The following is a 16,073-nucleotide window of genomic DNA, read 5'->3' on the forward strand; positions in this document are numbered from 1 at the left end:
CACTCCAATGAGAGGGGAAAAAAATGACGGAACTATTTTCTCCTACCAAATATAAGAAAATAACTATATTCAACTCCTTGGCCTACCTATGAACTGAATACAGGTTACTTCATTCCCCAATTACTAACTCAATGAAGTCTCACTGAACCTACTAAACTTATCTGATCAAACATAAACTTGGACAGGGGCCAAATCTAGCCAAACCAACTCAGCCGTTTGAACATCCACCGCACGAACTTTCCAGGAATACTTAAATTAGAGTAAACATAATAATTACTAATGGATGAATTAAGAAAGTAATGAAACAACTATACAAAACCATCTGATTATAGTAGATAAAACTGCTGCACGTCCTCTCGTAGTCTTACTACAAAAAACAAAAAAAAACAAAAAAAAAGTGGTTTAAACAACCATACATTACTTCGACCAAGTTTGACTCTTGACGCAGCTCGATTTCTTAGGATACCAATCTAGGGTTTTAATATTGGCCTAAATGATACTTTATTCTACATGGACAATAAATTATACAACAAAACATAAAATCCCATTGGTAGCTCACCTCATTTTGCATCATCGAGTCACTAGACAGTGCGCGAAGGATTAAAAAACAAAAGATAAAAGGAACAATCAAAATATAGAAAAAAGAAAAAAAGAAAAAATAAATCTGCACCAAGAGTCACCTCAATCAGCAATTCAAATTAAAATTTCAGATCAGAAGACTGGCCGCACATCAACCTTTGTATATTGTTTTACCCATTAGTTCTTCGATCCCCTGAAATATATGTATATTTTCTGCAAGGGCCACAAAACAAAAGTTACAAGATGCCATAGCGCTTTAAAAAAAAAAAAAAAAATGGCCCAAAGGCAAGCAAACAAACTACAAAAAATTTAGTAGATACCATCTCTACGAAGATCTTACCCTAAAAATGTTACATTCAAGTATGCTCATTGAATGTAGTTCTCTAAAGCATGGGAAGCGTGTGGGTCATTCCTCAAACCAACTTGGATTTTGGACACATTTATGTTACATAATCAACGTAACATTCACCAATATGAAAGAAGGACAGACATGTTCTAAATAAAAAACATTTCACGATTTTAATGAAATGTGAGGTGTCTTCAGTGTATCGAAATATCAATCCATTTCCACTTCATTTTTAACCACAAGAACGAAGACTTGTAAATTGAAACCACCATTTAAAAAAAGAAAAGAAATTTACGCAAAAAAAATAAATAAATATATAAAAACTAACCTGCAGTACCCAAAAGCTTAGCAACGCCTCCAAACAAAAGAACCCGAACCCAATCAAGTAGAATATCTGCCAACAGATTACAGAATTAGTAAACAATAACAAACACCACGAAAACTATTAAGAATATGACAAGAGCAGCATTACTCTTTGAGGTACAACACATCAAAACTAATTTAAAGATAGACAAATCTTATTTAATGTTTTTTTTCCCTGAATGATCCCCTATTTCTTAAGTTGATAACAGCAGTTTCCACAATAAAAAAATGCTCAATTGACAACAATTACATGCATGAAGGCTTGATGTATTTAGAATTTATTATAGAAATTAGCATGATGAATTCTATAATAGGAACACAGATCTTTGACATACGGAATTCAGGAATATAAAATTCCAGAATTTAGAATCTTGCTTGTCAGAAGAAAGACGGGAATATAGAGGATGGGGAAGAGCTGCAGCTGCAGTAGCCAGATTTAGACATTGATCAAGAATGAGAGAAAGGAGTGGCAAGGAGAAGAGAAGTGGAATACTGTGGGAAGAAATAGCAGTTTTAGTTTCCTATGATACAGTAATTCCATCCCTTCAACTTACATTCAACCAAAGTTACACATCTCATAAGCAAAATTCTTAACTGTAAGATGTGCTTAAGAATCATATAAAACTTACCCCAACTAGATGTGCTTAAGAATCATATAAAACTTACCCCAACTAACACATGATCTGAGAAAACATCAATAGCAGCAAGGATACCCCTGAAAATGAAATACCACAAGAATTTCACAGCTGTTAGAATTCCAACAGTTTCTCAGAAGGGTATTTCTACAGATTCAGCCACATTAAATGCATTTCTTCACAGCAAAATTAGTGGTTGCTGTATTCCAGAAGTCAATAACTGATTATGTCTCAAGAAACTATTGTTCAGTGGTTGGAACCCAGACAATGATACAGAATCAACTTGGCAAAAGATGGATAGATCTAGAGCCAGAGAACTTCAGTGGGAAGAACAGTCTTTGCATGTTTTCAGGGAAAAATAAGACTTCAAAAAGTACTCACGTCAATGACTTCCCATGAAAGACAATTGGAGGAGCAATTGCAGCAAATATACAAAAGCCAATGTGGATCTGCGCCCAAGCATATAAAAAAGATAAGAAGAGGTGCCTTAAGAATGCTAAAAAACATAAACAATAAGCCAAAACATCACCAGGTACAACAGGAAAAACCAGCCAAACTTCAGGGCACTGTCAGTCCTGTAAACCACAACCGATTATGACAAGTTAACACTTACATGGCCAGATTTTGTGAATGACATGAATGTACAAAAAAATATAAACAAGTAAATTGGTACAAGTAAAACTTCTACCTAGAATCTAAAAGTTTCAGGATATGCAGAACTAGCACTAATAGCAAAGCACATATGTTGTGCAGACAGAAAGAAACACCACATGATTGCAAGCAAAGAGCAAAGACACTGGAATTCTACCTCATGGCACGATAGAGAGGCCTATACCACAGCACATAGGAAAGAGGACACCCAACTAAAGCATAGATAGTCGCAAGGAAAAAGATTTTAACACCTGCATGTATTGAACTTCCAAAAGTAAGAATGTTACCTAAGACTTGAAAGTTAAAGCATCTATATTGGATCAATATTTATAGAACATGAAACCTACCTCCACCTCTAATCCAACAGACCGTGATAGCAACTACATTCCAAACAAGGCAAAGCACTATACCTGCACAGATCCAGAAATTAAGGTTTTAATTTTTTTTTCTACAACAATGTTTAAAATTTTAAAGCATAAAATGTTTTTACACAGAGATCATAACAGCAGACTGATCAAAATCTACCCAAAAATATACCGAATTTTTAGGGCATAGAATCAACTGCCAGGAAAACAGTGGCTTTCCTTTAAATTAACAAACCAACTTCAGCTTTAAGGTAACTGAATCAGGCTACCAACAAACCCTCACAGATAAAAACTTAATACCTATCAGCTGGAAGGTAACATTAGGCACAAACCCCAAACCTACAGTCAACAAACTATGCTAATAGTGGAAGTAAATTGTCCTTCAAGTGATCAGCTGATTACGCCTGTGCTCTATACCATTTGCAAACAATTCAAGATGCATTGACCACAATGTGAAGATACTCTAGGTCCCTTTTTTCCGCGGCAACTCAGAGCTCTAGTTTACAGAGGAATGGCTTCAAGATCTTTTTACTGCTAAAAGCAAGTATTATAGACACCTCAGAACTGCAATCAGTTATAACCCTGGCAGGAAACTGGGATCCCTGAAAAGAGGTAGACAATTGCACTTTCATCCAATCCTTGTCCATGCAAATTATTAAACTGCTTCTTTCAGTTATAACCCTAAATCACAATCAAAAGCCATCAGATGCACATTGAAGACCGAGAGTTACAAGCACATTGAAGACTGAATACAGTTCCATGGGGGGTGGAGGGGGCGAAATGTAACATACACCTCAACAAATGGTAGCAGAATGGACTGTGGTGCATAAAATTGCATGCAAGTGAAAATATTTCATAGAAGGGTTGCAAAAATAGGGGAGAGTTTGCAAACCAACATGGTAAGGATCCGATCTTCAAAAAGTAACAAACTAGAGAGAGAGGAAGAGAGAGAGACTACTTACCCAACCAACTTGCAAAGGCCAAATATTGCAACTTCTGAGCATGAATTGGAATTTCATTGGCTATATCATGATGAATAATTGGAAAGAAAGGAGGCCAATTCTTGTCATCTGCTGGCACACCAGCTGTAATTGTAAAGTACAATATTAATTGTGTTACACAAGTAACTACCACAAGGACATTACAGAGCCACTAGTTCTACCTCTGGTTACAGCTTCTTCCCTTCGTTTTATGTCCTGTAATTGACAATTTGGTAACAAAGATCTCAGACGAAGTTCACTGAAAAGAATTAGAAGCAAAGAGTAGTCCTAAACCACTAGAGGGGGGGTGGGTTAGGTTCGGTGGTTCAAACAGAAATAGTTCTTCTTTCAGAGTTGTTTCCATTCATTTAGAAATGCAAAAAAGACTTAAATGCATAAGCAACCACTTTACCTTTTCTCGTCTTTTCAAATCAGCTTCCCAAGCTGCTAGTTCCTTCTCCCTTTTCTTGGAATCCTACATAAATTCACTATCACCCTCAAATCTCAGTGTTATAGAGTAATCAGTTACAGGCAAAATATTTTAGTAAGTGATGTCACGTACATTCATAGTCTCCAGTGGTATGTCAACGGTTGCATCATGCCTCTGCCCAAAACCCAATGGTTCAGATCCAACTGGAGGAACCCTTGACTTTGAAGTAGGGCCAGAAGAATTCTGCAAAAGGACGAAATTAGTAACACAAAAACTGGAAATAAAAAACAGCAAAATTTTGGCTCAGGAAAGATCCTTTGGTTCTTATAACACGAAAAGCCTTTCAGCTATGAAAATAAAACTTTTGTTTGCCTAAGCATATTTCCTCATCTCAGAGAAGTTGAAAACAGAGAAGAACAGTTTAAATCTTCAGTCATGAAGCACGTTTACTGTCATAAGTGATGAACATAGAATCAGGAAGCACACTTTATCCTGTAATCAAATAACTACTGGTCCACAATTTGAAAAGCTGAAAGTAGAGCACAATTCATTGCACACAACTGTGTTGATGGGGTTGCAAACTAAATTTAACATGTCTTGAACAGATTTTAAGTTGGAAACATTCACTCGATCAAAATAAGGATTTGATAAATACCAAAGTCTTGGCAACAAGTTATAATTGATCTCAATAGTGCTTCTTAAGTTTATTGAAAAGAAAGCAGCTTAGGCTTTATGGTTTACATGGCAAACACAAGACCACATACGAATAACTAATATACATCAAAATGTAGGGCACTCAATGAAATTTTTTACAGTTTCTTCATCTTTAGCTGTCTTCACAGGAGAAGGTATTTTAGCATTCAAATTTCTCTCAAAGTCATAGTGTCTCACAATTATCAAACTTTTGATCAAGACTTCAATTTTAAACTTTACATATAGATTTCAAATCTGTTTCTTTTAAGTGAATGATTAAATTTCTCTTTTATCAGCCCTGATTTTCCAAGATTTTTATCTGAAATATCCAAACACCCTAACTTTCAAACAAAAGAACCAAAAATCCAATTTCAAAATTATGAAAGTCGGATGGATGGTACTAGACATATAAACTTTAAAAGAGATAAGGATAAAAAGAAGGATATGGGTGAAAGGAGAGGGCTTCTGACTTTACACAAAACTACATTATTCTATAATGACACAGAACCATAAACCAAAGTCATTTTATGCATCAACTATATCTGCTGTGATATGCAGGTATCAGACTGGCAGTCCGAGAACAAACTAGAGAAGATGTGCTTTATATGCCACATTGTATTTTGACATTTAATTGTATTTGACATTTACCGTGCAATACATACATTTATGGTTGCACTGTACAAAAGCAGACCCACAGAAATTAGGGAGAACTAACACAGGTTTTCAAGTTTATTGAGTAGCAAAAAAAAAACACAAATACTAAAAAAAAGGCGCTTAAAGCTACGTCTAATGTCTCTCGGCCAATTCTCTGTAAACATGTTTCCTTTACTATAAAGAATTTCAATCATCATTGCCTAAATCATTTCGTTGATTTCAAACTACAATCACGAACGAACAATCAAAATTTACGGAAGAAGTACCTCTTCAGTTTCATCGGACATATTCCTCTCTTCTGAAAGAAAAATAGTACTTACGAAAATATAACCACAAAAGAGGCTGCTAAGATCCAAGAAGAGAATAGGATGCTATAAATGAATTAAAAAAGAAAAATATATAGAGGACTTCATTAATTTAATCTCTTGAAAGCATATATTCGTATAGAGTAATAGATCCAAGCTGATGGTAACATGTATTCGAATTCTTGCAAGTGAGATCACTATCTTGAACAGGTCAACAAGCTTCGACAATTGTTGAGCTGCCAGAGACCAAATACCTAGGGTTTCCTACTTTTTCCTAACTCAACTATAAACCATAGATCTCTAGTGGCACTCCCAAAACCCGACCAGGAATTGAAAATTTGTGCAACGTATAAAAGCAAACGAGAATTACGCTTAAATCTGACGCAGAAAGCAAGACAAGTGGAATGGAAGGGGAACAACGCTAAAAAGCAGCAGAAAGATTCAAGGACGGTTACCGCAAAAGGATTCACTTCCTCTTCGTCGAACGGATTAGGATCGTTATGACGATGCATTTCTTTACCCGATTGAAGCAAAGCAACCGAATCAAAAGCCGGGAAGACGCGAGAGTTTCGTCGCACCGACGAAAAGTGCGAGACTGCAGATGCTGGACGCTGGAGCTTTTCTCCGTTTAATATACGACGCGCGACATTGAAAACTCAAAACAAGTTCTCGGTGTTAGACTCAAGATATGGCATCATTTTCATGACTGCCATTGCGTCGGTAGCTGTTCGTTTGGCCGTTCTATAGCCATATTCAACACGTCGCACCAAACTGTCGAAAGGGGTGTTTTCGTCACTGCGCAGGCAACATTTTTTCAACTTTTGAATTGGTTAAAAATTGCGGTCCAGAACTACATGACATCCCAGCGGGAGGGAGTGGTGGGTTACCTGTAAATTGTTTGGCCTGGGCCAAAAGGAGGAATATGCAGATAATTCTATGAATCTAAGAAAACGACCTACTAACTATAGCATCGAATTTAAGCTTGGGGATTAAGCAACTTTGGTGTCACGTTACTTTAGCAGCTTAGTTATATAAATAATCTTAAATGATTATACAAATACCTAATTTCCTTAACAAATTAAAAAAAAAAAACACTTGATACCCTTGTCCTCAATTAAACAATAAAATGTAAGTTCAAACCTATTTTTTAAAGATGAAAACTTCACCCAATGCAAAAGAATTCATTTTCTTGAAATTAAAGAATTCATCTTCATGAGATGGAAGAATCCAGCCAAAGTAAAAGAATTCACCCAAGGTGGAAGGATCCATACAAGATGAAGAACCCACCCAAGGTGAATGGATAAATTCGAGACAAAAGAATCCACCCAAGGCCAAAGAATCTTCACAAGATGAGATGGAAGAATCCACCAAAGAGAAGGGGAAGAATCCACCCAAGACAAGTCAAAAAATTCCACCTAAGATGATGCAAAAGAATCCACCCAAGGATAAAGAGCCCACAAACCATTTGAGGCGAAAGAATCCATCTCCTTGGTGTTGCTTTTAAAGGAGTGCCTTGGTTCTCAAATATTTGGTTACATGATTGGATTTTGTCTATAGGCATTGTTGGTATCACCACAAGTTAGTCTCTTGTGACCCAATTTTACAAACTTTGTGGTAGCCAGCTTAGTCTTACACCATTAGTTTACCCGTTAGTCTGACTTTGTCTTGAAGTATTACATGTATAATCATACACCTTTTGTGTTCTGAAGTCAAATTTTGGGTTTGAAACTAGTGGTCCTTTATTTGCCACTCATATTTATGAAGCAAATTAGCTGAAACTTGATCTTGGCATCTTTAAGTAATAAGATGAATTTTCTCGAAGCTACTTGCAATAGATTTTTCCAGTTGCAAAGTGGTTTAGCCAAATCATATCTTTAACATCTCCAAATAGTGAGATGGATTTTGTCAAATCTTCTTGTTTTAGGAGGAGACTTGCCCCCTGGTTTGCTTGAACATTGACTTTCAAACACAATTTTTAGCTCATCAAAGTTCTTAAACCTTGAAATTTCGTAGGAGTTTCAAGCCCCAAGTCTCTTGTAGCTTGGATTTAGAGGACAACTTCCCACCCCTATGGGCTTATGTGGCTAGATCTTTGGAGTAATTTTGGTATTTTACTTTGAAGAAAATAAAGAAAACTCCATTGCATCCCTTGTGTGCATATTCGGATTTCTATCTCCATTGAGAGGTTTGTGCTACCTTTGCAATTTAAGCTCATGTTTTTACCAATAATTGTGTAATAGATTACTTTTTAATTTTTTTGTTACTCTGTGTTTGTGAAATTCACTAAATTGATGTTATAGAGAGTGCTATAAAGTCGGCTTTAAAGCCTACAACAATTCTAAAATGTATGATGACTCAATGATGAAAAAATTTAGCCATTTTCTAAAAGGTATCACTCTGTCTTGAAGTATTACAGGTATAACCATACACCTTTTGTGTTCTGGAGTCAAATTTTGGGTTTGAAACTGGTGGTCCTTTATTTGCCACTCATATTTATGAAGCAGATTAGCTGAAACTTGATCTTGGCATCTTCAAGTAATAAGATGAATTTTCTCGAAGCTACTCGCAATAGATTTTTCCAGTTGCAAAGTGGTTTTTCCGAATCATATCTTTAACATCTCCAAATAGTGAGATGGATTTTGTCAAATCTTCTTGTTGTAGGAGGAGACTTGCCCCCTGGTTTGCTTGAACCTTGACTTTCAAACACAATTTTTAGCTCATCAAAGTTCTTAAACCTTGAAATTCCGTGGGAGTTTCAAGCCTCAAGTCTCTTGTAGCTTGGATTTAGAGGACAACTTCCACCCCTATGGGCTTATGTGGCTAGATCTTTGGAGTTATTTTGGTATGTTACTTTGAAGAAAATAAAGAAAACTCCATTGCATCCCTTGTGTGCATATTCGGATTTCTATCTCCATTGAGAGGTTTGTGCTACCTTTGCAATTTAAGCTCAAGTTTTTACCAATAATTGTGTAATAGATTACTTTTTTATTTTTTTGTTACTTGGTGTTTGTGAAATTCACTAAATTGATGTTATAGAGAGTGCAATAAAGTCGGCTTAAAGCCTACAACAATTCTAAAATGTATGATGACTCAATGATGAAAAAATTTAGCCATTTTCTAAAAGGTATCACTCTGTCTTGAAGTATTACAGGTATAACCATACACCTTTTGTGTTCTTGAGTTAAATTTTTGGTTTGAAACTGGTGGTCCTTTATTTGCCACTCATATTTATGAAGCAAATTAGCTGAAACTTGATCTTGGCATCTTCAAGTAATAAGATGAATTTTCTCGTAGCTACTTGCAATAGATTTTTCCAGTTGCGAAGTGGTTTAGCTGAATCATATCTTTAACATCTCCAAATAGTGAGATGGATTTTGTCAAATCTTCTTGTTTTAGGAGGAGACTTGCCCCCTGGTTTGCTTAAAGCTTAACTTTCAAACACAATTTTTAGCTCATCAAAGTTCTTAAACCTTGACTTTTAAACACAGTTTTCGTGGGAGTTTCAGGCCTCAAGTCTCTTTTAGCTTGGATTTAGAGGACAACTTCCCACCCCTATGGGCTTATGTGGCTAGATCTTTGGAGTAATTTTGGTATTTTAATTTGAAGAAAATAAAGAAAACTCTATCGCATCCCTTGTGTGCATATTCAGATTTCTATCTCCATCGAGAGGTTTGTGCAACCTTTGCAATTTAAGCTAAAGTTTTTACCAAAAATTTGTTAATCGATTACTTTTTTATTTTTTGTTACTTGGTGTTTGTGAAATTCACTAAAATGATGTTATAGAGAGTGCTATAAAGTCGGCTTTAAAACTCATTTTTGAGTTACTACCAACTATCAATGCATTTTGGAAAGAGTTCAATAGAATAATTAAAGGCATCTTCTTTTAAAAAATGTCTAAATTTTTTCATCATTGAGTTATCATACGTTTTAGAATTGTTGTAGGCTTTTATTGAAGTGGGCAACATGTGTTTTTGGGTTGTCATTTCCATCAAACTATTGGAATTTTTTAGGATTGTACCCAAGTGACATTCATAAAACTTGAATTCTTTTGTTATAAGGTAGACCATAGGCTTGAGAAGTTGTTTATGTTCCTTCCATTGGTTGAAGATCTCAAATGACAATTTCTATGATCGGCTTGCAATAGTTTATTGATAAGGTATCTCCATCTAGAATTTGAAGAACTTGTTGATTTGTTGTTGGAACAAAAGATGATTTTCTTAAGTTGAGCAGATTTGAGGAGGATTTTTAAAGTATAAAAATTCTTCGAGATTTATCGTCGATGACTCGATTTGATTCATTACTTGTGAAATTTTAGCATCTTTTACAAGGATTTGCTAATATATTTCCTCCATTGCTTCTTGTAGCTTTAAAACATGTTCTTCCAAAATTTTTTCCTGTACCATCATGAGGTGATTGGAGATTCCTCACATATTTTTATGATGAATCGTTAGTTGGACTAATGACAAAATCATGTTGGGCTCCATTATTTTGATGATAACGAAATAGGTAACTTAAAAATGTGCTATTAATGGTGTTATTATTGTATTTTATATCCATGCCTTCTAAACAATATTAGGAGGTCTATGGCAAACGCTCAAGACAAAAGAACAATCAATAAAAATTTTAAGTCAAAACCTGATGCAAAAACTCATTGAAGATTGTTGTTGTGAAGAAGAACTAACATGAAGTAGAAGCTTGAAGACTTGACGACTTGAAGATCCAGAATCAAGTCACATAGAAAAATCTCAAGAACTCTAACTTTGTAAGAGGACAATCAACCAAATTTCAATCCTAAAGTATTTATGAGCATTGGAGCTTTACGGCATAAAATAATTTGAAACCATGTCATATCAATGCATAAAATAATTTATAATTGTTAAATCTCTTAGTAAAGCTTATATCATGCTAAAATTTCAAATTGGTACACTGACATATAGCATGATCCATCATCCATATTGCACTCTAGCAAAACTTATAAAGCATGATCAATCATTAAGAATGTTGCCAAGAAAGTTTATAAAGCATGAACGATTATCCTCTATGACATAATCAATCATACAAAACATTGCATTGTCAGCTCTATAAAGCAAGATATATAAATGGGTATTCTAAAAGGTTGAAAACTCATTGATTGATGACCTGATTGATCAATAGGTTTAGGGTACCCAAAAAATATAGCCGTTATACATGGTTGATCAATCATACCTTTACACTGATCGATCAATACATTTTACAACTTTTTGAACACCGTAAAATAATGGATAGTGTTGGAAGATAGGCCCAAGCCCACGCGACCAAGGAAGGCCCACATAAGATTGGTCCAAGCACATAAGAAGTAGGAACCACCATGATTACCACGAGTTGGCATCCTTATCACATAAGTTGGAAGATCAAGAAGGACTCACAAAGGCATCTTTATCTTATGGTCACGTCCTAGAAGAGTTCTAGTTTGAGTTATGTTTGTCTTTTATCTATATTGAGTTATTTAATTATACTAGGACTTATCTTTAAGTGTTAGAGTTTGGGGTGTAATTGGGATAAAGGTAATTTTATTGTAATTGGACTCTACTACATTTCTCTATTATAAATAGAGGTTCATGTATTCTGATTATAATAAGTTAATGAAGTCAATGAAGTATTTTTCTTTTCCATAAATTCAACATGGTATCAAAGCAGGTTCTGTGAGTTGACTTTGTCAACCCACAAAGATAATGAGATCCTTTTCTCTAAACCCTAAACCCTAAGTCTAGGTTCATAGTTATTTTTTTCAATGCTTACACCTGTAGTTTGCTTTGCGTTTTCACCTCTATACTGAGATTTTCATATTGAAATTATATATTGACGGAAATATATTTGAGTCTACTTTCCAATGAAAAACTATTTTTTCCAATCGGAGTTATTTACAAAGATAAATGGATATTTGAATGAGCGAAGCTCAGATTGGGAAATAGGTTTGAGCAACAGTAGAAAACTTCAACTTCTGAGGTATTTTATGCAATCAAGAACAAGACTTTATATGGAGATATTATATCAAAAGAAAGATCTGTAAGTCTATTATCTTATATATTCAACTAATTTTTAATCGATATTTGAACCAGCGAAGATCAGATTGAAAATAAGGTTCGAGCAACAATAGAAATCTTTAACTTTCGAGGTATTTTATGCTATCAAGAACAAGACTTTATAAGGAGATATTGATCTTGGAAGAGTCAATGGTCATGCTAGAAACCAAGGAGAAACAGTGCTTAGTTCGGGTAGATGACAGAGACCAAAATCTATCAGACTATTTATCTTCTGATAATTATATTTTATGAAGATAAATTATACTTGTATGAAATGTATTTAAGTCTATTTTCATAAGGAGAAAATTTCATGTCGATATGATCTATATTTAAAGGTATATTTGCATTGGAAGAATCAAAGATCATGCTAGTATTTTGTTGTATTGAAAAATCTGAATTTATGCCCTTTGTTTGATGTCACTGTTTGAGTTGCTATATCGGGAAAATACTTTACTTCTCCCTGGTTTAAGGGATTATTAATACATCTATGTTAATTGGGCTTATTGTTGCATCTTTGATATTTGGTTCAAGTTGGGATCACTGCTATTACCTCCTAGCTTGAGAGGAAAAAGTAGAAGAAGTACAAGAAATAAATATTTTATTCCATATGTTGTGGATAAGTTTATGTGACCAAAATATTCAAGAAAGGGGGAGCACAAAAGATGAATCTTCTATATCTAAGAAAAAAATATTTATATTGAATTATGATTATTTCATGGGTCCTTCTACAAGGTTTATTATTTTGGTTCGTGTTATATGTGTTGGAAGATGGTCGTGTTACATTACAGTTCCTGCTATTATGTCTCTTTGGATGAGACATTATTATTGAAGAAGAGGTGGCCTCAGTACCTTTTCTCATACCATAATTTATTTGACTCTAAAAAATATCACGGTTGGGACACCATGAGAGTCGGTGCCCGGATTAGGACACCATGATAAATTTAACCCTAAAAAATATCACGGTTGGGATACCATGAGAGTTGGTGTCTGGATTGGGACACCATTATAAATAAACCCATTTTCTCCCTGTAATGGCTTTTATTACTCCTACCACTTGAAAGTCGTTATCTTGTGGAGGGACACGGTGGTGGACACTTCAGAGCAATGCCGATAAACACACTACCTACTAAAGACGGAGTGTGCCCTACATCCAGCATTAGGACCGGAGTATGGAACAATGTCTTACTGGCTAGGAATGATTTTTACTCTCACTTATAATATGCCAGCAGAACCTCGTGGAAGGATGCAACAACGTGAGGGGGAGTATTGGAAGATGAAGACATATTTAAAGATGAGTCATTTTATACAAAAAGATTTTATACGTCATTTGCAACAAGCTGAGTTCATGTTTTTCTCTCACCCCTATCTTGAGGGGTTGTGTTGGAAGATAGGCCCAAGCCCACACGACCAAGGAAGAGCCACATATCTAAGAGTATTATAAGATGGGTCACACGGCCAAGAAAGGCCCACAAGATGGGCCCAAACACATAAGAAGTAGGAACCACCATGATTACCACGAGCTAGCATCTTTATCACATAAGTTGGAAGATCAAGAAAGACTCACAAACGCATCTTAATCTTATGGTCACGTCCTAGAAGAGTTCTAGTTTGAGTTATGTTTGTCTTTTATCTATATTGAGTTATTTAACTATGCTAGGACTAATCTTTAAGTGTTAGAGTTTGGGTATAATTGGGACAAAGTTAGTTTTATTGTAATTGGACTCTACTACCTTCCTCTATTATAAATAGAGGTTCTTGTACTCTGATTATAATAAGTTAATGAAGTCATTGAAGTATTTCTCTTTTCCATAAATTCAACAAATAGTTTGACTAGGATTCTTATAAATAGGCTTTTAAACTCATTGGGGAGCAAGAATTCAGCATTTATTGGCAAACCAAAGCAATTAAAAAAGCCCTTTACATTTGAAATTCCAAATATAGCCTCTTTGAGAGAAAAAGCATGATTTCCACCAAAATTCTTTTTCTTCTCTCAAATCACTTGGCATTTCCAGTTGAATCAAGCTCCATTTACATTCTTTATTGTTCTTAAAGAATTAGAAGCTCAAATATCTCTAGGAGAAGGTTGTCTCTCCTATATGAGGATGTAAGTTTATCTTTTCTCTTTTGGATTTTCATTCTCTTTTGAAAGAGGTTTTCTAGAACCATAATCTATAAGGAGAGTGCCCACTAAAGCTAGAATCTAGTTGTAAGAAGATCGTGTGGGAGATATTTTTCTTATGTAATTGGGTATTACACTTGGCTTAAAGTGAGATAAAATCTCTTGGCATATAAATTTCAGCTAATAAATCTTATTAGTGAAATATTCCTGATCAAGGGTTCTTGGCGATGACTACCATTATGGGAACATTGAGGATAATAAATTATTGTCTCCTTGTAGTGTGTGTTTATTAATTATTTATAATATTTTATTTTAGCACTCTAAGAACTTAATTTTTAATTTAAATTCTAAATTCTCCCTCCTCTTGAGAAGCCACCTGGGCTAACATTGTTGCAACGCTCCTTGTATTGGTTGACCATTGTTGACATCATGGCAGGCTTTAAATGTCGAGGGTGACTTTTTTTATGGCATTCAAGATGAATTTCTTGATCTATAACTATTGCAATGGATGGCCAATGGTCAACGTGGTGCATGATCTTTGTTGCACATTTGGATGCTTTGAACTTGTTAAGAAGTATGATTTATACCTTTAAGTTAGTTATTTTAGTTATTTTACATTATTCATAATGTTGAAGTGCAAGTATGGAAGAACTTTACATGACTCTCACAGTAAGAAGTCTCACAGAGCTAAAATTAATTTGTTGGAGTCTAAGAAGAGTCTCATGAAAGGAGGTTTCACAGAAGAGTCTCAATTAAAAATGTTTAAGTTATTTTAGTATTTTATTTATGTTCAGTTGTTCAATTGTTCTAGAACTTATCTTTTAGTGTTTAACTTTGGATATAACTAGTACAAGAGTAGTTTAATTGTAATTTGGATTCTACTTGTTTCCTCTATAATAAATAGGGGCTCATTGTACTCATATCACCCAAAAGTTAGTGAACTATTTATCTTTTCCAGAAATCCAACACATAAGAAGGCCTAAGGGCACACTTATAGTTTGCATTTAATCTCATGATATTAAAAAAATATTAGAGAGTAGCGTGCCCCATTCTAGACCTAAGGGGGGAGCTCCTCTATGTGCCCCCTATTCATCTTCTTCTCCACTTGTCTTCTCTCTCTCGATCTGACACCCTAGTTAGCAATCTTCTCTCTTCTCTTTTCTTCTCCTCATAGCACCTTAAGACTATGAAACCATAGAACCTTAACATGGTATCAAAGTAGGGATTCTAGAGTTTGAATTTGAAGTTGCTCCAATTTTTTTCATGTAACTTTAGAGGAACTCGAGTTCCTAAAGGTTCTATTCTAGTTCCTTATTTCCCCATAATTTTGGAATCTATTTCTCATAAGAGTTTCTAGAACTTGATTTTTTGAAAGCACATTAATTCTTCTCAAAATAGGCCAAATTTTACAATATCATGGTTAAAAAACCTTATCGAGTTATTCCCCTTATAGATATTTAAACTTAAAATTATTACATCTCATATGGAAATTGGCACCCTAATTTAGGATTTGATGCAATTCAACCATTGATTCTACTTGTAGTGCATGCAAGAGGTTTTTTTCTTTGTCTAATTGATTGAGTAATATCCTTAAATATTTTTTGGCACCAATATCAAATTTTTTAGAGGTTAAAATTATAAACTTATGTGCTGCCATGAAGGATTCAAATTCAGTCATATTTTCCTTGTCCAACTCTTAGATGCTAAGTTTGTTGATTTAAGTTTTGTTCTTAGAAGTTTGTTGGTGTTTGCTTCTTTCATAATTCAGAGTGTCTCCATATTCCCTCTCCTACTATTCAATTGTGCTTTTGTAGTTCTACAATGCTGATCTTTCACATTACTCATGTCGGAACATTCATCTTCTTTCCATGAAGTTGGGAAAAGTGTTTTT

The 16,073-nt window shown here is 34.7% G+C and overlaps 1 protein-coding gene across 1 annotated transcript; it reads right to left on the minus strand.

Annotated features, from left to right (window-relative positions):
- Positions 1 to 309: 309 nt before the first annotated feature.
- Positions 310 to 6,643, minus strand: LOC137948044 (secretory carrier-associated membrane protein 4). Its single transcript, XM_068793964.1, has 12 exons — positions 6,457 to 6,643; positions 4,482 to 4,592; positions 4,332 to 4,394; positions 4,102 to 4,135; positions 3,902 to 4,024; positions 2,922 to 2,984; positions 2,732 to 2,825; positions 2,453 to 2,498; positions 2,305 to 2,372; positions 1,955 to 2,003; positions 1,254 to 1,319; positions 310 to 792 (listed from the first exon to the last, which is right to left on the minus strand). Exons 1-12 carry the CDS (start codon positions 6,511 to 6,513, stop codon positions 757 to 759), a joined length of 810 nt encoding a protein of 269 aa, XP_068650065.1. The 5' UTR covers positions 6,514 to 6,643; the 3' UTR covers positions 310 to 756.
- Positions 6,644 to 16,073: the final 9,430 nt, after the last annotated feature.

Source organism: Aristolochia californica, unplaced genomic scaffold, assembly GCF_029961685.1.
Source record: "Aristolochia californica isolate CCGP_79_NKW_82.1479 unplaced genomic scaffold, dmAriCali1.0.hap1 SCAF_13, whole genome shotgun sequence".
Taxonomy (NCBI): domain Eukaryota; kingdom Viridiplantae; phylum Streptophyta; class Magnoliopsida; order Piperales; family Aristolochiaceae; genus Aristolochia; species Aristolochia californica.